Raw genomic sequence first — 21149 nt, forward strand, 5'->3', positions numbered from 1 at the left:
AGTGTAGACTGGTGCAAGCACTGTGGAAATCAGTATGGAGATACCTCAAAGAACTAGGACTGGAAGTCCCATTTGACCCAGCTATTCCCCTGCTGGGGATCTTCCCCAAATAATTAAAAGAATCCTACCACAGCTATATATGTGCACCCATGTTCATAGCAGAACAGTTTGTAATAGCTAAAACTTGGAAACAGCCCAAATGCCCATCAACTGGAGACTGGATAAAGAAAATGTTTTTTTTTAATAAAATGGAGTACTACACAGCCATGAAAAATGAGAAATTAGAGACCTTTATAGCTAAGTGGATGCACATTGAGGCAATACTCTTAAGTGAAATAAATAGGACACACATGTGTAAATACTGAATAGTTTCTCTGGTGTGAGAAACTGAAAGTGTAAATAAGGACTAAATGTATAATAGGTTATGTGAAATAGGAAGAAAAGGGGCAAAGGGGAAGGAAGTGTGAGGGCTAGGGGAAAGGACAGAAGGGAATGAGATTAATATGAGAAAATGGAGAAATACGAACAAAATCTTTGTAAATAGGGAGGACTGGAGGGGTTGAAGGGAGGGCTGGGCAAGGGTGAAAAATAAGAACCAAGAGAGACTATGTAAAGGTGCAAATTGCCAATGATGAATGTCATTATATTGTATACCTAAAATGTACCAATGATTAGAATGAATAATCGATAATGTAAAATAGGAAGAAAAGGTCCAAAGGGGTAGGGGTAGTGGGAGGGGCAGGGGAAAGGAAAAAAGGGAAAGGAAAAATGCTGAGAAATGTAAAAAATGGAAATAAAGTCTTTGTAAATAGGGAAGGGTGGAGGGCGTGAAGGGAGGGCTAGGAATGGGGAAAAAATAAGATCCAAGATGCATTATGTAAAGGTACAATTCCCAATGAGAAATGTATTTGTGTTGTATACCTACAATGTACCAATAAAAGAATTTAATACAAAAAAAAAAAAAAGCTACAACACAACAGTATCTGGAAAAATGCCACTTCCTCTTTTACCGAGCATTTAATTTATATTATTTATGTCAACTGCATCATTATTTAAACTTTGGGTCTCATCTCTCTAAGGAGAATAAAACTATTCGGGGATAGAAACTTGTTTTTTCACTGGTTGCATTCCGGGCAGCAGCATACAACTGGTAAAGTCAGTATTGCATGCCCTTAATATAAGCATGCTGTGTTTATATGAATGTAATTAAGGATTTTATCACCAGAATATTACCATTGCAGTACAGAGCCTGACCTCACTTGTGATGTGTGGCTGCTTTCTTTTTGTTAAGGCCTACTCTCCCTTTCTCCTTTAGCCTCATATCTGGACAGGCTAATGAGAAAGCATATCTTACACCTTCCTATTTGAGATCCATAGGAAATGTTAGCCTATGAATCTGGAGTCTACATGGGTGGAAACTTTCCCTCAATGACACCTTCTAGCAGGCCCAGACTCTCCTTCTACTTTGCCCAAGGCAGATTGCATCTGCTGGAACTTATGACTCTCGCTTTAGTCTTTGCATGTGAGTCAAATTTCTCTCTAATTATCCATGTGTGTAGAGTATCATCCACTTCAACATCTGAGTAGGATGACCAAGAACACCCATATGAGGTAATATGAAGGGAAGAAAAACTCCATCTTTTGTGGTCAATTTGTATTGTGAGACAAAAATAATAAAATTGAACATTCGCTATCATGTTCTCTGTATCATTCAAACTTACATCTGTTATACACAGAATTGATGCATTTCTTTTAAATGTGAGATAACAGCTTACTGGGAAAAATACACAAATAGTCCATCAAAATAAAATTTTGTACTTATTACATTTACATCACGTCTCCTTTCTTTCATTTCAGTTCTGGTGTTAGGTGGTTAGATTTTAGGAAGCCTGAGGGACATTGCGGGGGTGGGTGTTTCCCAAAGTAGAATACATTGCCAGTTAATTAGAGAAAGATTCAATGTATAATACATTCATAATCATTTGTTAGGTCTCAGACTGAAGTGATCCCACAGTGACATTTTAAGCACAATGACATCTTAAGGCTACACGTTTTGCATTTTCTTTCTGCTATCTGGCCACCTGACCATCTAACTCCAGAGCAAGGCACACTGCATCCCTGACTGCCACAGCCTACAGCCTGCTGATACAGGAAGGAAAACATTCTTTAAAAATCCTCCAGCCTTGGGCTGGGGCCTGGTTTAATTTAAAAATTTATCTTTTGTACTTTTCTTACATGATTAAAGCCCCTGAGGAAACAGTGACCATCTGAAAAGGACAGGAAGACTTTTCTAAGTAACTTCTAAGTGAAGTGTTGATAAGCATCATAATTATCCCAGTTCTCCAAGAGTAATTCTTGTGTGTATAAAAATGTATCCAGACTCCCACTTGGTGCAGGTGCCTTTCTTCTCACTTGAAGGTATAATTCTCTCTTCATTTTCTTTACAATAAATTCTACCTACACTTCTGCATGACCCATGTATTTTGACTGAATTCATTCATCAAGGGCACAAAGAACTGAGGACCAAGGCAGTGATAGGTCGGTTCCTCCCTACATCAGCACCTGGCTTCTGGGTAAGACTAGGGACAGAACTAAGACCTTTCTACTGAACTATATCCCCACCCCTTTAAAAAATGATTTTTTAAACAGTCTCACTAAATTGCTAAATTGTCCAGGCTGTGCTCAAACTTGAGATCCTTCTACTCCAGCCTGCCAAGGTGTGAGGATTGCAGACATGCAGCGCCATGCCCCACTAGATTATAAATTTTCTAACAGCAAAATTTTATATATTAAATTGCCACATAAGAAATAGCTACATATTATCTTGTCCCTCTTTTCCTACTGATACTCTTGCAAAATATACAACCTCCTAAACCATTATTCTATCTTTGTGAGAAAGCTTCAGAAGAATGAATATATTCACGTTCCTGGGTCCTAGCCAAACCATGAATTAATAAATTGGCAGGATCAGAATCTCATGTTCAACAACTTCGCTTGGATTCATACCTGCCAGCCCTCTACACAGATAAAGCTGGGAGATTCTGGCAACACTTTGATTTGTATTGGACTTATTCATTTCTCAGTTGAAAAATCTTTCCCTGCCAATATATTCAATAAATTTTAATTCTCAAGTACTTCAGTTGATATGAGCCTAAATGCTCATCAAAGTGATTCTTTTAGGCAAAAGGAAATAGGACCTAGAGAAACATCCAAGCTGTTCTCCGTTTGAAAGATGTTTTTCCTCTACTTCTTGTTTTTCTATATCTATTTTACTTCTAATGTTAATTTTTTAGATTTTTCTCTGACTTCTCTACATATATGCATATTTCAATTGACTGGCTATTTTTCTTTTTGTTTCAGGAGAGAAAGCCAAACGTATGATAGAGAGACAGGGGACATTTAAAATAAAGAACATAAACTTTCAAATGGCTGTCTCCTTTCTAGAAAGGGTACAGGAGGAATTTGTTTGCTTTATTAATCATTTCATTTTAAATCCAAGAAGCAGTGCAAGACAAACGGAAGACGTCAGCAAGGAAGACGTGACAAAGAGGCTAATAAACTGCAGAGCGTTTATACCTCTCAGAAGAGCTGAGCAACATAAACTGCCTCTGGGAGTAGAAAAGGTAGCTAAGCCCCAGCAGGTTAGCACCAGGCTGGGAAGCACACAGACTGATGAGGAAGAGCTCAATCTAGAGCCCAGAACTCTTCCACGGGTGCTGCAGTCTGCTATTTATGAATGGTGTCTTCATTATTAGATAAACAAAAGGTCACAACGTCCATTGTCTTACCATGCTCCCTCTAAATGAAAAACTGCTAAGTACTGCAATTTTTTTCACTTGATGGTGTGGTTTCCAAAACAAGCAAACAAGTTTTTGTGGCTTGTGACAAGCACCAAAGTACCTGGAGTATCTTTAACGTAAATGAGATAGCCAGGGCAATTTAAAGTACCTCAAGTACCAATTTTTTACTTGCTTAACTTTTCTCGCTGATAAATAAAGACCCCCGTTTCTATGTTTGTCCCCCTCAGGCTTTTATTTTTTAATATTTCATTTCCCCCATTTTGTGCTTTGAGTTGGCAGGGATATTAGTGAGAAAAACAACCTTTAAATGACATTTCACCAAACATGGATTTATTGTAGCCTCTTTATATGAAAATTAACAATAGTAAGATGCTTGTCAGTAGTTACCTTCTTGATGGTCTCTAACATGGAACGCCCTCCCTGCCAGGGCTTGGAATTCTTTCTGATGCATGACAAACTTGCCATGCTGTGCCACTTTCGGTCCTCCAGCTTCTTATGAAAAGCATTAGCAAGGAGAAGCACCGTGTCGTATATGTAAAGGTTTGAAATCTGAAAAGACATTAGACAGTGATCATTAGAATCATTGATGCCAGCCATCTAGAATAAGGAGAAAATCGTTGGCTCAGTTGCTTCTTCTGTTCCTGTCATAGATGGCTGGTTTATGGGGTTATTAAGCAGGTTTCCTTTTTTTCATTTCCCAGGCAATTTTTGCCATTGAGAATGAAGTCTTGTCTGATTGTATGCCTCAATTGGTTTTTCAGCTTATTTAGGTATGAAAGAGAAGATAAAAAAGAGAAGTCTTGACAGAGTAAAGGCTGTTAGTGTCAGACCATAGAAAATCACTGGCCCTATTTCTTTCTGGGGAAGTGAGGATCTAAGGCCTTAAGACTAGAAGGGCACACTGAATAATATATTCTCTGAATGTGTCAAATGTCTGCACTTTAATTATTCAGATGGAGAAATATCAAAGTGATCTTACATATGAGTGTCATAGGTGCAAAAAAGGAAACAGCCATCGGTATGTACACTTGTAGAGGGGAATTCTATAATGAAGAAATGAGAGAAAACAGAACCATTCATAAATATTGTAATGATCACCTATCTATACAAAATGATATAGCCATACACATGCATTGCAATTCATTGACATGAGGAGTACTACAAACTAGTAACAGCTTATAAATGTGTTTATATTAATGCTTTCTTCTTCTAAGCCAATCATGGCATTATCTTCTTTGTACACAGATTAAAAATGAACTATCATCAATTTTTGCTAAGGTCTTTGCACTCTTACAATTAAGTCTAGCATGAACTACTATCCGAAACATCAATTAATTATCAAACGTGTTTATTTTTCAAAGAAATTAGAATTTATTTAGAAAACACAAACATCAAAAGGGATCCTAGGCCAGTAAAGTCTGTTAAATGTTATTACTTCTTAGAAGAAAAAACCTGGTAGAAAATTAAAAATGATAGATCAAGGTAGTGATGGAAATTAATTTCATCTTAAAACATTCAAACTTTCTCACAGATTTAACTATTCTGCTATCACAATTTTTCCTAAAAAAGAAAAGGGAGAGTATGTGGATTGCTACTTGGTTGTAATTAATTAAGAGAGAAATCTATGAAATAGTATGTGCACTTCACAGAACAGTTCTAAAATCCAGCTACTGGGATAATTAGAGTCTGATGCTATGCACAGTTGTAAATAAGAATTTCCTAACAATACCTTATGAGGGGTTTTTATGTATATTGGGTAAATCTTTAATCATTCACATTTGCTAGGCATCATATTATGTCTATAATAATGGGAGGGAGGTTTCTTTAAAGAATCATTGAACACTCTTATACATTCTGTGAAATAAAAAAGTTTGTTCTTTATAAGTAGATACTAAGGCCGGTTGTCTTCACCCCATCCCACCCGGATAACTCTGACAGAGATTAAAAGGATGGCTTAAATCTACTATTCATGAAGTGTGAGACTTAAAAATAGTCCATGAATCAATATTCAAGTCAGATTAAGATTGTAAATACTCAATAGAAAAACATAGAAGAAACATAAAGAATGACTGTGCTGTGCTCAATAAACTAGGGAAAATCTTTCAATAGATTTTTCAAAACTCTCCTGGCTTTACTGCCTCAAATTTGCTCCTCTACTTCTCTATCATTATTTTTCACCTCCTTTTGATGGACTACTTTAAGTATGTATACAAGACTCTCTGGTAGCATCATGTGATGTGTCTTTACTTTTCTCTGACCAGTTAACTTCCTTCAATATTCAGTTCAGTGATTATCTGCTAGGACAATCCCACCTCACCATTCCTCACCCTCTCTCCCCATCCTACAGGACACTGACTGGGTCCTCTCTTCCTTTCCCAGTGCACTGATGCATACCTCTATTGAAACATACAATGCTGTTTGTTAGTATTTTTCTCACAGACTGGACTCATTCTTAAGACTTATGGAGTACGGGCTCTTTTGCAAACTTTGAGGCACATACTAAGAACATCTATGCTGGTCTTAATGGTGAGTGGTTTATTCCCAATACCTGATAGATGTTTTCAACAAATGGCTGCCTCTTCTCATCTGCCCACATTCTAAACGCTAGGACCAAGATGTGGTGGCGACAATAACCCACTCTCATATCTTCGATTTCTTTTTCAAGCAAGTCCCTGTTTTCCTTTCAAATTCATCTTCTCCCTTTTTTCTACGATCATCTACTGACCTCTCTGCCCTCTTTATTCATGAGATCTTTGACTCTTCCTTCAAAATGATCCCAAAGTGTCTTTTAGCATTTGAAAACTGTGCCTTTAATTTCTACACAGATGATTTTCCTTTCTACTTTGGCCAGGAGCCACACAAATGACTATTTGCTGGACACAAGCATATAGTATTTCTAAAATCTTTAATTCCAGTATCCCGCATCTGAGTTCTCATTTCTCTCTTGCTTACTGTCACTTGTTTTCTAACATCACTGAACCTCCAGCAGCCAATGTGACAATATTTGACACCATCTGTCACTTGCCCTGAAACATCCTCTTTCCTTCTGCTGTTTGTCATCTGGTACAGTTTCTAGGCTGCTCATCACCTCCATTCTTTTCCACTGTCCTCCTGTTTTCCAATGTTTCTGTTACAAATGTTAGTAACCAGAACTGACACATTAATGCAGATGTGATCTGACCAGGAGACAGTGTGTAAGACATTTTGTTTCCTGATCTTAGCAAAGTGCTTCTGACACAGAGTCCAAGATTATATTAAAATAGCTTGGAGCAAATCTGACTTCCACTGTGCTTGTTCTGAATTTTCCCTCAACTTAACGGCTTTGAGCAGCTGTCAAACCAGGACACTTCCATCTGGACTTCGAGTAATTGATTTTGAACCTATACTTTATCTCTGTGAAATTTAAACTTTAAGGCTTACCAATCAGTCAATATTAACTATTTGGACCTTGATTATGTAATACAACATAAGCTTTCTCTCCTAGCTTTTTTTCATTTGCAAATTTGATAGGCAAGTTTTATCCGTTTTCATTCATGCAGTGGTAAACTATTTGAAAATATTTGCAACAAGGACAGAATCTTGTGGATGACCACAGAGTTCCTTCCATTTCAAAAGTGAAGTATTTATCACTGTACTTTGAATATTCATCTGATGACAAACTTTTCAAAATGAGTGTAAAAGCACCGGCTGGTAGGCTGTACATATCAGGAAGTACTCAAACATACAGAATATACCAAGACATGTTCTCCTTATAGCAGTATTTCTTGAAGATTTGATCTATTCAGGAAGGTAAATCCATTTCACTTGAAGGATCAGAGAAAAACAACTAAATAGTTTAAGTGCCAAATAATGTAAAACTAATTTTAATTTTATAAAAACCCATATTCTATAACTTTTAAAGGTAATAAGGTTTTAAAATATTTTGAACTTGTTTTTTCTGAGGCCAGCGACTACTATCTCCTACCTTTAGAAGCCAATCTAGCTAGATTTTTCAATGTGCTCACTACAGATGAGAAAATTTGTCAAACACCATGTAAAACTCAATACATAACACACAGCTTTATGATAGCTTTCCCATTTGAAACACCTATCCATAAGGGCTTAGTTTGGCTTAGCTTGTTCATAAGGAAGCCCTGTTTTCTTACCAAAGTACACGAAACCACTTACTTAATAATATATAATTTGTCTAAATATTAGCATTTGATACAATAAACTATGTCAGAATCTTTTCTACATCCTCTTGAAAATAAAGACAACATGGGGCTGGTGATTTAGCTCAGTGGTTCAGTCACCTGCCTCAAAAGCGCAAGGTCCCAAGTTCGATCCCTGGTACCAAAAAAAAAAAAAAAAGAAAAGAAAGACAACAAGCCAATCGCTTGTACTTAGGCCCGCTTCCAAACTATTTCTCTTGTGCTTCTAAATTATTAAAAAGAATCACATCTACTGGTTTACTGATTGTTCTGAGCAGGTATTTGTTAAGCCTCACTTAGAGCAGGCACATTCTTAAAATCTTCAACACCCTGGTTCTTCTAAAACAGTGATTTGCTTTTCTTCTGATGACTTCTACTCTAACATTCCCTATTTGAAGACAATTTTTCTTGGGTGGATAAAACAGACCGGAATGCAAAAAGACTGGAATCTTTCCATTGTCTCTTCATTAGCAGCTAAGCTAATATTGGTTTCACCAGGCAACAAATGGACTACTTTCATCTTGTTGCATATTATGTGAAAATTCTGCTTTCTATGTGAGAAGTTTTCTTTATTATTTATTTTACAATATCAGCTAATCCTTGATTTTAGTTTTTCTGGAACTAATTTAAAGATATACAAAACTTGTTTTCAGTTCTTTCTAAATTTTAATTCTCTTTCTACATATATTAAAGTTAGTACCATGCAGTGACCTCTACACAGGCCTCCCCTCCCCTCTCCTCTCCTTACATCAATTAATGTGATTTTATAGTTGAATATCGATTTTAACAGGTCACTTGGGTCATATTTGCATAATACTTTCTGAAAGGTTTTTAGATTATACACTTTTGAATTCTGAATTCTGAATTAAAAGTCTATCTGTAGTCATATTTCCTTGCATTGTTTCTATAAATTTGAAATTGAGGATGTTACTTCTAGAGAATTCCTAACTCCCAAATTATTATTCAATGGTGTCTTGTTGATTAGAATTTAATGCAAAATATCATTTTACTTTGTTGCTTCTGTATCTGCAGTGAGATGAAATTTTTCCACCAAGGCAAGGGTATACATTAAATGCTCTGCTTTTAGTGGAATATTTTAAAATTCAAGGGCCCTATATTCATATACTATTATTTATAATTAATTATATCTTCATATACAAAAGGTTCTGTAAGTTTTTCTCTAATATATTAAATATTTAGTCCAATTGTAAGAAACACAAAGGGAAAGTAATATACAAAAAATCCTCAGAGAAAAAGTAAGTGTCTTATTTTCTCCCATTTTTGTATTTGAGGGGAGTAAGATAAAGATGTGGGCTAGGGAGCAGCTGGTGATTCCTTATACCCTAAATGCGCTAGGTAATTTGGGAACACAGAGATAAATAAAAATCTTTGTTTTCTGATGATTTGAAATGGAAGGATGGTGCTCTTGGGTAAATGTGCTTTAAGGTACTTACTGCTTTCCCTGAATGACATAGTCAATGATTTTGAAGTTGTACTTTCATTTCTTGTCAATCCTTTTGATAAGAAGACCTTCAGTATTTCCTAATTTTCTAAATCAAAATTCTGCCATGCTTTTCTGCATTTGGAATGCTATCATTTTGGCATCAACTATGCTGATGACCAGTTAAAATCTACAGATGGCCCTGAAGTCTTAGTGGGCCTTGTTAGCGATTGAGAATGGCTTACATTGGCCGTTGCCTTCTCCTTAACTACATCCAAATACACAGTCACAAAGGTGTAAAGCACTGAGGTTGATGGGCAGAAAATTATGGAAAAGCATATTGTGCAATTTGATGATTTCAGGTCCTAGAAGTGACTTACTCTAAATTTAAAATCCAGTAGAAAACAGAAATTTCTATAGGCAATGATACTGGAGCCACACTTCTTATTACACTGTTAATAAATATGAAAAAATAGTTGAATGAACTCTAATTCATTTTTTTAAATCTCAAAAGTAACTAAGGATAGGCTGTGGGGTTAGCTTTCAAAAAATAAGTACTTTTGTCAAATCACCTTATTTGTTTAGTATCACTGGCAATAAACTAGTTGTATTTCCAAATTATTCAAACGGAACATCTCTAAGTACCAAAATGTTTCCCACAGTGGACATTTTCAATGATTAAGTTTCTAAAAAATATAATGATTTCTGGACTTTTCAAATTGCTCCTGACTTTAATATTTGCTGGTGTGTCCAAGTAATTGTTTAAATATTCACTTATGTGGTAGTGTCCTACTACAGCAACACCCTTACAACTTAGACCTGATTGTACAGGAAACCCCCACCCTGAGATACTTAAGTCACTGGGTCCAATTGATTCTCCCTTTCCCTGTCTCATGCCTTGCTAGAAAGTGTTCTAGGGCTTCCTGCAGTTGCTGGAATGCCTGCTTTTTCTGACACCCACTCCAAGTACTACACAGATTGAGATCTTCACTGCAAAGAGAAAAAAATCTGATAAGATTTTTCTTAACAAAAAGAAATGGACTCTGGGTATTTAAAGGGTCTTCTTATGAGTAAGCTGCAGGGAGTTGATGTTCTGCATTTTACCATTCAGAAATTTTATTTACTTTCAAATTCTTTGTTGTGTTCTTGATAGTGAAGTTTTCAACTCTGTGGTATCTGATTTGTCTATGTCTATATAATACAACAGAACTTTTTGAATTTTAAATAGTATTTTAGTAAAGTTCTTCAAACTGAAGCTTATCTTTAAAAAAAGAATAAACATCTATGTCTTTATGCCAGAAAAATCAAGTAAATTTTTAGCTTAATAATTTAGAATTTGATATTGGGAGTATCAATCAGAAATTCTACTAAGGGAAATTTTGTGGACCTATTTGCTAAGAAAAAAAATCCCTTCATTTAATGTATTGTTATTAAGTGAGGTATTTTTTTGCTAAGAGCAAAAGGATCAAAGCACAGATCTTTAGCACTCTCTTGTATTAGACTTACTATTTCTGGAGGGGAATGCTCAGAAATGATAGCATGTATAATTGTGAATCTCATGCAACTCAAATAGCTCTCAACAGAGCACCCAGGAAGAAATACTGGCTTTTAGAATATACCTCCATGTTCTGAGCAAACGGATCCTTTGGATCACACAGTGTTGAAGATATTCGATGGTTGCCACGGAAACATCGCTGACTTATGTTCTGGGGGACTGGAAATGTCTGCCGAATAATTGTTAACCTTCCAATTGACCTTCTCACAAGTTCCTGTACATCCACATCATTTATTTCCTAGAAGATAAGGAGTGGAAGTGTTAGAGATTTAATTTAATACAGTAACAAACCCAAAACCACAAATGAGTTGTTAGCTGGAAGCACTGTGGGGTTTACCAAACGAAAACAGCACATCAACGCATTGGAAGTTGCTTTTTGTGCTTTATATTGCATACATTAATGCCTGAATAATTCCTAATGGAGCAACTCACTTTAATATAATCCATTAATGATAACTTTATAATTTATTATTTTTTAAATATAGAAAAATAGAAGTGTGGTCAAAATACTGAGCAAAGTAAAAAAAATGCTGATGGTTTATTATTCATTAATGGCTTTCAAGATAATTTTGAGTACATTACCTAGAAAGATACTTGTAATCTAAGAGTATAAACATGCTTCTTAACAATGAAAAATGAGGCTTTTAAATGAGATGGGAAGAGAAAGCAAGAGGAGAGTTTTTTTAAAAAAAGATTTTCTAATTATTTCTCAAAGTTATTGATGTTGTTCCTACATTTCTCTTGCTAAGGAATAGTTTCAAAATGCTGACTAATTGTTGAATGAATAAGTTAGTTTTATAATTGTGGTCTGGACATAAAGGTGAAAAGTTATATTAGTTAATTCAGACTGAAACAGGCTGGGTGAGGAAGAAACTCAGTACTCTTCACATAAATAAATTTTATTTAGCATACGAGTATTTGTCAAACTCAAAGAAATTGCAATTTCTACTTCCTTCTGCCCCAACTTCCCAACTCAATTAAATTTTAAGTTTTGGTTCAACAATATATGTGGAAGTAATAAAAAAATGAAATATTTTTACAACATATATTTGTTTTAAGATTTAGTTCAACAATAGATGTGGAGGTAATAAAAAATGAAATATGTTTACAACATATATTTGTTCTAATTGGAATTAGAATAGAAATGATCAAAGTTGACTCTAGTTTTGTAATAGTCTTTTTATTGAGGCAGCTTGTGCTTGATAGTGTCCATGTGGAAGCTTTAAATTAGTGAGGCCTTGGCAATTAACAAATTATTGGTGTTAATAGATTAGTACAACCATAAAAATAAAAGATTTGATACAAGATAAATTTTGGACTGTGGTGAAAGTATTTCAGTTTTGATTTAAGAAATTACTGTTGAATAATGAAAGAGAAAAAATAATTAACATATAAATTTTTCTTTCCTAGGCTAATTATATAGTATTATTCTTTGTAGCAAATATTAGCTGTAAAATTCATCCTTTATTTGGGATCTTTATGAAATATAGATTTTTGCAAAAATAAAGTGACACCTGCCATCAACTGTATCCAGTGTAATATCAGGAATTTCTGGGCGATTAATCCTTAATGCACCGTAAAATATAGTTTGTCTCATTTAAAAATGCCATCTTTTTCCTTTAATCGGTGTCATTTCACTGGCCACCAAAATCTCTGGCAAAGAGTAGCTCACTCTTTAATTTTCTGTCATCTGCTCACAAAGCAAAATTAAAGTATCCTGTCAACTCCATTTTAGTCCCTAATGTTAACCTGCAATCTTTTAAAGGTAAATAATATATTGCTCTTCTATGTCATTTTATTTTTTTTAAATTCCATATTGTGTAGTCAAGAAGTTTCGCTTGAAAAGTAGTAAAAAATTGAACCACATTTCTTTTTTATATTAAGTTCAGTTATACATGTGGTCATTATTTTTTTAGCAATACAGATTTATCAAAAATTTTGTTGAACAGCACCATCTCTCTATACCGTTTACGATTAACTATGAATCAATACATTAAAATAGAAATGTATAATTAATAAATGCCAATTATACTTTAGGAAAAATACTACTTATTATCTAATTTTGTGTTAAAAAGTGACCCTAAATCAGACAATGTCTATTCTTACTTTATAACTAAAGAATCAAGGAGAGTCCAAGCTCTTCATTTAACATACTTTTTATTCATAGGATGAAGTTATAAATGTAATAAAAGAAGAATTCTCTGATTTAATTATACAAGAAGTCTATCTTTCCTTACAGGAATTACCTAGATTAATATTTATGAATGATGGGAATTAAAACTATAGAAATATATTATTTCAACATTTAATAGTTTAGTGATTCCATAAGGAATGATGAAGTCATCTAGCATGAGTTAAAGTCTAACAGGTCTATTTTCAAACACACAAAGGGATGGTTACCTTTTCTATTTTCCATAAGCTTAATTTCTCAGGTGCCTAACCTTAAGTAAATCTGAAGAAATGTCAATTTGAATTGAATATATTTTGTCTATTATTATTTGGGGAAGGAAAAAGAAAGTAATTTTCTGAGAGGAAAGAATCTGCCATTCTGAATGAAAGTAACAGACAGTCTGTCTCAAAAACATCACATGCAATTTTAGGTTTGACAATTGATCTTACAAACAGTTTCATAGTATGAAATCATGAGTAGGAAGCGATTTTATATTTATGAAACTTTTGCATTTCAAGAGGTACACTTCAAGAGTGACAGATGCAATACTGTATAAACACTGAAAGACAAATGATCACTTAATTTAAAAAGAAGTCCTTCTAAATGAAAAACAAGTCTAAGTAAAGGTCTGTATTAAAATGTAAAACTATTGTTACACTTATTATCAGTGTTGTGCCAATGCTCTGAATTTGAAAAATAATGTTTAAAATGTAAGATTTTAAAAAATAATCATGTGACAAACTAGTTTATCAAACAAGCATTTGTACCCTGAGCCCCTAAAACCATCAGATATGTTAATTAATCTCTATAAAAATATGCAGAAAATTTCTGAAATTTAAAAAATTTTAAAAATCAAAATTATAAAATTATTTGTCTTTGTATTTGTGATTCTGCAAATTTAGGATGCAGAATTCATATTGCAATTAAAAGTGAGTATGTTGTAGATAGGTAAGTTAATTAGGTATCTTGTAGACAGTTAGATAGGGTCCCCCTCAAGGTGCCAGTCCTCAAGGCACCAGCCCCTTCCAGAAGCCAACACACCAAGGAGCCAACCTGGAGAACAATTGAGCCACATTTACTGGTTAGCATTATAAAAAGAAGAGGCACTACTTCCCCTAGAGATAGCAGGGATTGGTATTCTAAATGGGAAATTCCTTGTATGTGACTTGTTTCCCACTTGATCCCCATTTAGTCAATATTACCTGGGTGACTGTACTTGTAATCTTATTGGTTGGTCATGGTTTTATCCCACTTCATGCTCACTTTGTAAATTTTCATTGGGTCTTATAGTTTTGTCCCACTTTGTACCCACCTCAGTTCATGACTTTGTGGTATAAAACACCTTTGAAAAGCAGGATGGGTGGGCAGGCAACCCACTTTCTGGTCCCCCTTCTGTCTCTCTTAGACAGAAGCTATCTTTCTCTCAAAAAATTTTCCTACTCTTAATCTCCATTGTTTCTAGAATTCAGTCTTCAATTTTAGGGAACACAAACTCGCCTTTCAGATATCTAGTAGGTTTGGGAGTTACATCTATTCCTCCTATATCAAGTAAGTATCTATATAGCAAACTTGTTAGTTTTACTTCTTTAGAAGAGTGTAATAGACTTTTGTCCTCAGGAAATTTACTTGGATAATCAAAAATTACTATTAAGATTCAAGTCATTATGCCTAAGAAATATTCATCTTGATTATAGTTTATTGTAGAGTGAACCATACACTGTGTATGGCCAAGAAAAAAAATACCTGCTGGGAATGCAGCTTCCCCCAGAAACAGCCACTTTCCAGAACAATCTTTTGGAAGAATTGAGCCATTCGTGAAGATTTGTAGTATACCAGCTTTTGATTGAAATTACTAGATTTTAGGGGAAGGAATGGCTCTTTAAATCCATTAGGCCAGATGCCAATCTAGACTATATATATTATTAAAGAAAAATATTTTCTTATTTTCTCTTTCTCATTTGTTTCTGCCTTTGCCCATCCTTTCTTCTCATGGTAAATATTCAATAAATGTTGATAAGTTAAAAAAATGAATGAATGGCAAGATTTTACCAAACCATCTTTTAAGACTGATACTTGAAATTTTAATTTTAGACATTGGGATGTTTTAAATGTGTTAATTCTGAATAAAGTAATTATTACTAGTGAGATTTTAGAGTCTTCTATGTGGATATCATTTGAAAAGATGTTTCTTTCCTAATATGTATCTATTCTTCACACTGTAGCAAAAATGATCCTTTGATTCTTCTATAAAGTTTAGCATTGCTATGGAGCAATCAACAAATAGTGTTGAAATCTGGAATAAACCAACTTTAAGTTAATACCAGCAGGCAGAGGAGCAGAATGCAACTTTCTGCTTGACAGACTAGTAGTGGGTAGTTCAATTTATCAGGAAGGTAGAAAAATGAGAAACATTGACTATACAAGTAGGCTTTTAAAATCTTTAAAGAACAGCAAAAATCCACAAACCAACAACTCCTCCCTTAACTGTAATATTCAGTAGTGACTAATAGAAAATAATGGCTTAAACTATTAATTTTTCAAAGTCAGTAAAATCCTATCAGGACATTTAAGGTCAGGTTAATATTATCAGGAATGAAAGGATGCATAAAGCATTATGCTTTTTGAAGCTCTAAACAGTGTCTATCTCTTTATCTGAATTTCTAACTTTGTAAAACTTAAATAAAGTGCTAGGCCATCTGGTTCAGGGCCCTGAAGGGATATGATAACACTCATATGAAAAGACTGTTCTGAGCTGGATCCATTGATTGCAGGGAGAAGATAAATACCATTACCAAGTCCTAACGTATGATTGATTGCACCATATGAGCTGGCACTGCCTCTTATTATTATAACATGCTTAGTGCAAACGAAAAAAATACATTGTTTTCAAGTTTCTACATCAATTTGTATCACAAAGCACAATGCCAACTTTGATTTATACTCCCTCTCTAAGAAACTATTGGTGCAATCAGATTAAATAAATGTTTGCAACTCATTTTAAAATTAGGAACAAAATAATAGCTACACAAACCAAACTAGCCAGAGTCACATTCTCCATGTTCAGTCGAAGTGGGCTTCTGCATGTTGTTGAGTTATGTAGTTGTTGCTTTCAGAGTTTACTATCATCCTAACAAATTGGAGAAATTCATTTTTTTAATTTATGGAAACCATGGTAAATCATAATTTTTAAGATCAATTTGTAGAAAGAAGCATATGAAGGAAAAGTGTGTAAGGAGAGGGTGACCTCAAGCTTTCGGAGGTGTATTTAAAGAGAATGCAGTGGCTGAGTGGAATCACGTGGAAGTGAGAGCTGACCTTAGACACACTGGCTGATAATAATTTCCTTGAAAACCTGCTTGTTCTCTGAGATTTTACACAGTTCAGAAGATACAATTCTTAACCAATGTAAATGCTGCGGATTATGAACATTGTATTTTTCAAAGAAATGACGCCTTTGCTGAAGGAATAGAAAGTAAGACTCTGAACAAAAACAGATAAGCATTTCTGGAATAATAAAAATAAAGTTGGGATAATTTGCAGTTTAAAAAAACAAGTTTAAAGGCAGAGAGAATTGAGGTCTATTCTTTTAACAATTACCATTTAGATTGCCTTGTTTATATGCATGTTTTGTTTTGCAAAAAGTAACCAAAATTATGGAATGTTTATGTAAAGGTATTTTCCTTCCTAATGTTTTATGTAATGATATTTAATAAATATAACAGATTGCTAAAGTAATATTTATAAAAGATGCCATAAAATAAAAATTTTTATTATTCTTCCCATACTATTCTTCACCAATGAAATATGTCAATCAACTCAGAGTACACCTATACAATCTAAAGGGGTGAGTTCTTCTAAAGTACAAATTGACCCTTAAATAGTGAATACATGACCATATTACTTCTATTCACACCTTTAAGATTCATATAACAATGGTAAAAGCCAAATTAGATGCAGAAAAACAGTAATTTATGGGTACCTTCACAATCTTATCAAAAAAATACAAGGAAATGACGCTCTCCATTTAAAGATTGTTTTGTTTTGTTTTATTTTGTTGAGACAGGGTCTCACTTTGTAATTTAAGCTGGCCTTAAACTCTAGGCAAACCTCCTGCCTCAGCCCCTGAGTGCTGAGATTACAGGTGTGCGCCACCACAGCAAGCAATGATTTTAAATATTAATTTTTTTAATTAAGAACAAATCATGTTTCTTTTGTAGTCAGCTCTGTTAACTTAAATGAGTAAAATGATTCCAGCTTATTTAGCATCAAGGAATCTGTGTAGTCTATTCCCTATCAGAAGTTAGGTACAAGATAAAAATAGGGATTCGGATGATTCTTTATTTTTAAAAATGCAATCTAGGAAATAATTAAACTAAAGACAATGGCTAGTGGGATAAAATAATTCCCAGAAGATTCCAACTGAGGTAGTGGAAATTTCAAAAATATAATCTGTAAAGAGAATTATCAAAAAACAAGAAACAAAAACAACTGAATCAGTACATTGGAAAAGGCTGTTATAAAAATCCCACTATGCCCTCTAAAAATTATACAATACTTGAATTGTCTAATTCCTTTGAATCTTCTTTTCCTTACCAAAAAAATAGGAATAAAAATGAACCCTCATGCCTTGTGGTCCTTCCTCTATCCTGATCTTAATTATTGTGAATTTTCCCAATTCAGCAGAGCACTTGTGCCCTGGCTGGGATTCTAGGATGGAAAATTCAGAGGTACGAGAAAATTAGAGGACATCAGAATCTCATTGAAAAAGAAATCTTACATGTATATGAAGGGAAGCCTGGTGACTCTCAGGAAAGGCCGTGGTAGGAGAGACACCGAGACGGATCACTCAGATCTGAAGTCTGGCAGTCGGAAAGCAGATTTGTACGGCCTTTCCAGGACCCTGGGCTAAAGAGGACCATTCCACATTCCATCTCCAAGGTGTTTAGGAGAAACAATGTGAAACTGGGAATTATTTTTATTATCTCCCTAAGAGAAGAAAATCTCTTCTCCTCTGTGGACCTCCACCCTCAGTACTTCATGTGTTTACTATTCAGCAAAATCATGTGAGACAGCAATCTGTGGACCTTCACAGAAAAGTATCATCACTGAAGTGCCATTTAACAAGCGTCATTTGTAAGGAACTGTGCTAAGAGATTGGATAATATTTTGTTTATTTTTTATTATAAAGCTGTAAATATTATTATACTATAATATAAATAAAATGAGGCACAAAATGATTATATGTCCACAGTAATATTTAATAAGTTTTATACCCAAGATTGGTTGTATTTTGCTGATTACAAAATTGGAATTCTTACCCCAAATACTATTTTGTCCCCCAAAATAAATTTTATTATTTTATAATTATTATCCAAAGATAAATAATGTATAATCTTTACTCATAAGCAACAGCTATGATTGAACCATGTTTTGTTGAGGATCAGTTTATGTGATCACGTATTTGTCCAGAACTCATTTGGCCATTGTTCTTTCTGATTGTGACTCACAGGTGCTAATGGGACAACTTATTTCACAGCATTCTCAGGCAGTAATGTATTTTTCATCTTATGTATTGTCTGCCCAAAAATGAAAAATCTACAATGAATTTTCCTGGATTTTAAAACAGTTATACTTCTTCATGAAAAGGCAAAAAAATCTGTTTTCCATTGATTCATATTCATGTGCTGAACTATTTAATCCTCATGTAAAGGGGGTAGATGTGAAAGTTCTAGAAACAACATTAAAATACAAATGGAACACAAGCACTCCACTGGGAGGAATTCACTTTGCTTACAAAGAAGAGCTCTACTTTTCATAAAGTTGATCTCTCTCAGCAGACAGTATGTGCCAACAGGAAAAGCTGCAAGATACTCAGCTCAGCGGGGAAGACTTTCTCCATTTACTTTATTCATACAAAACCCTTTATCATCTTTAAAAACTCTTCATTCTATTTTTATTTAATAGTGTTCAATAAGCTGAAAATTTACTTCGTGTTCTGGTCTCTCTTAGAAATCCAAGGCCTTAGGAAACTCTGCAACTATGTATATGAACACAGGACACAGAGGGGACAATAAGGGGTCGGTGGCTTTACCTCATTTATAATGATCCAGTGACAGTCAAAAGCAACCAAATTGGTCTCCACAACCTAGAATAGAAAACAACCAGATCTCAGCATTAATTGGGAAAAACAAATCAAGCTCAATGGATGTGTTTTGTAAGTGGAAAAAAATGATTCTCACATTTGAAATTTCTTTGTGCTCAAAAAAGATGTAAAACCATTAACAAAACACTGAAGAAGTTTTTGCATTTGACTCGGAAATGGACTGCAGATTTGCTAAATAAATCTGAAAATATAACTCATAAAAAAATTAGAAAAAGAAGTTTCAACAAAACTACAACAGTAACACTGTTCTGTGATTTCACAGAGTACAAAGGAATTCTAATCTTAAATCATATTTTATATTCCAAACAACCTTTGAGGTCTTTTTGTAAATGTCTAAATATGTTCAATCTGACTCAATATTTTTATATTCTGATACTTCCTGTTGTATATGTTTACTAGTCTTGAAAAAGTAAACTGTACTCTGTTCTCTTAGAAATCTTCATATCATATGTACTGAATATGTACATAGTTTTTACCTTGCTAATCAGATGAAAAGAAATTATGCACACCAAAAGAAAAGAAAATAATATGTGGGTAGAAACCTTCGTTAACTAACTAGACATTTATTCTAAATTACCTTTGGCTTATGCCAAAAAAGTATGGAGTGTGTATGTGTGTGTGTGTGTGTGTGTGTGTGTGTGCATATGTGTGTGTTTGTGGGAGAAGACTGTGTGTGCATATTTTCTTAATTCCTATAATATATACTCTAGGACAAGCTCTTATGATTCAGGTCATAGGTATAGAATAGGTGAGTCTGCACTGTAAGAAATTTAGTTGTTTTTAGTAATAATACTTGAAGATTTAGTTTCAAATCGAGATGCTTTCTAATAACTAGCATGGAGTCGTTACGAAGTGTGAACTGCATTTTGGTAGGTATTATTTGTCTTCCTGAGAAATGCCTACTGAAAGATGCACCGAATCATAAGAAATACAATTGGATATGTATTTGCTATGTGATTTGATGTTTTCTCAAAGTATATAATTCTTAATAAGTCCTTATGACCTTACTGAGGCACATGTACATAATGTATTAACAGAGAACTGAGAATGTTATCTTTTTTGAAGTTTCATCATTATTATTATTCTTGAAGTATGTGCATGTTCAACTTATGGTTGAAAACTATAATAGAAAATATGACCCACAGTAATTTCTAGTTTTAGCTTCAAAAAGAACTTTTTATTTATATCAGTAATGACAACATTTATTTCTAATTTTCTGGTTATTTTTCAATAATAGTAGAGACTTATCATCAATTATTTACTAACAATAAAAAGCATTAAAAAATAAGTGGGGGGCTGGGGATTTAGCTCAGTGGCACTATGCCTGCCTTGCAAACACAAGGTCCTGAGTTCAATCTCTGGTACAAAAAAAATAAAAAATAAAAAAGAAAGAAAAGAAAAGAAGTAGGGATTCCATTATAATTCAAAAGAATAGGGGCTGGGGATTTAGCTCAGTGGTTCTGCTGCCTGCCTCGCAAGCACAAGGTCCTGAGTTCAATCCCCGGTACCCCCCCCCCCCAAAAAAAGAATATAAACCAGAGACTCAAATATAAGGGCAACAGGTCTCTGGGTAAACAGCAGAGACATACATATGTAAGGAGAAACCTAAAACTACAATATGAGAACAGGAAGAGCTCAGAAGGAAGAAACATGAAAGCCATGTCATAGAGGTTGAAAGTACTTCCGAAGTACTACTAATGGTAGAAAGAAGAGATGACTCAGTTTATCCTACATTGTCCTTATTTAGATGGTCTGTACCACCTGGCTAGATTAAGCAAAATTCAAGCTGTTAGAACTCTACATTGCCTATAGACATTGTTAAGGTGTTGG

General features: G+C 34.2%; 1 protein-coding gene across 5 annotated transcripts in view; it reads right to left on the reverse strand.

Moving 5' to 3' along the window:
• Positions 1-21149, reverse strand: part of Grid2 (glutamate ionotropic receptor delta type subunit 2) — a 1480136-nt gene that overhangs the window by 597647 nt on the left and 861340 nt on the right. For all 5 annotated transcript variants that reach the window (XM_087215774.1, XM_021261081.2, XM_087215773.1 and 2 more), the window contains 3 exons: positions 19248-19301; positions 11051-11224; positions 4188-4349 (listed from right to left, as the gene is read on the reverse strand). In XM_087215774.1, the coding sequence (XP_087071900.1) occupies positions 4188-4349; positions 11051-11224; positions 19248-19301 (390 nt within the window). The remainder of the gene's footprint in view (positions 1-4187; positions 4350-11050; positions 11225-19247; positions 19302-21149) is intronic.

Source organism: Heterocephalus glaber, unplaced genomic scaffold (assembly GCF_053883595.1).
Source record: "Heterocephalus glaber isolate CG9 unplaced genomic scaffold, H.glaber_assembly_v1.0 deba00001454, whole genome shotgun sequence".
NCBI classification, from domain to species: domain Eukaryota; kingdom Metazoa; phylum Chordata; class Mammalia; order Rodentia; family Bathyergidae; genus Heterocephalus; species Heterocephalus glaber.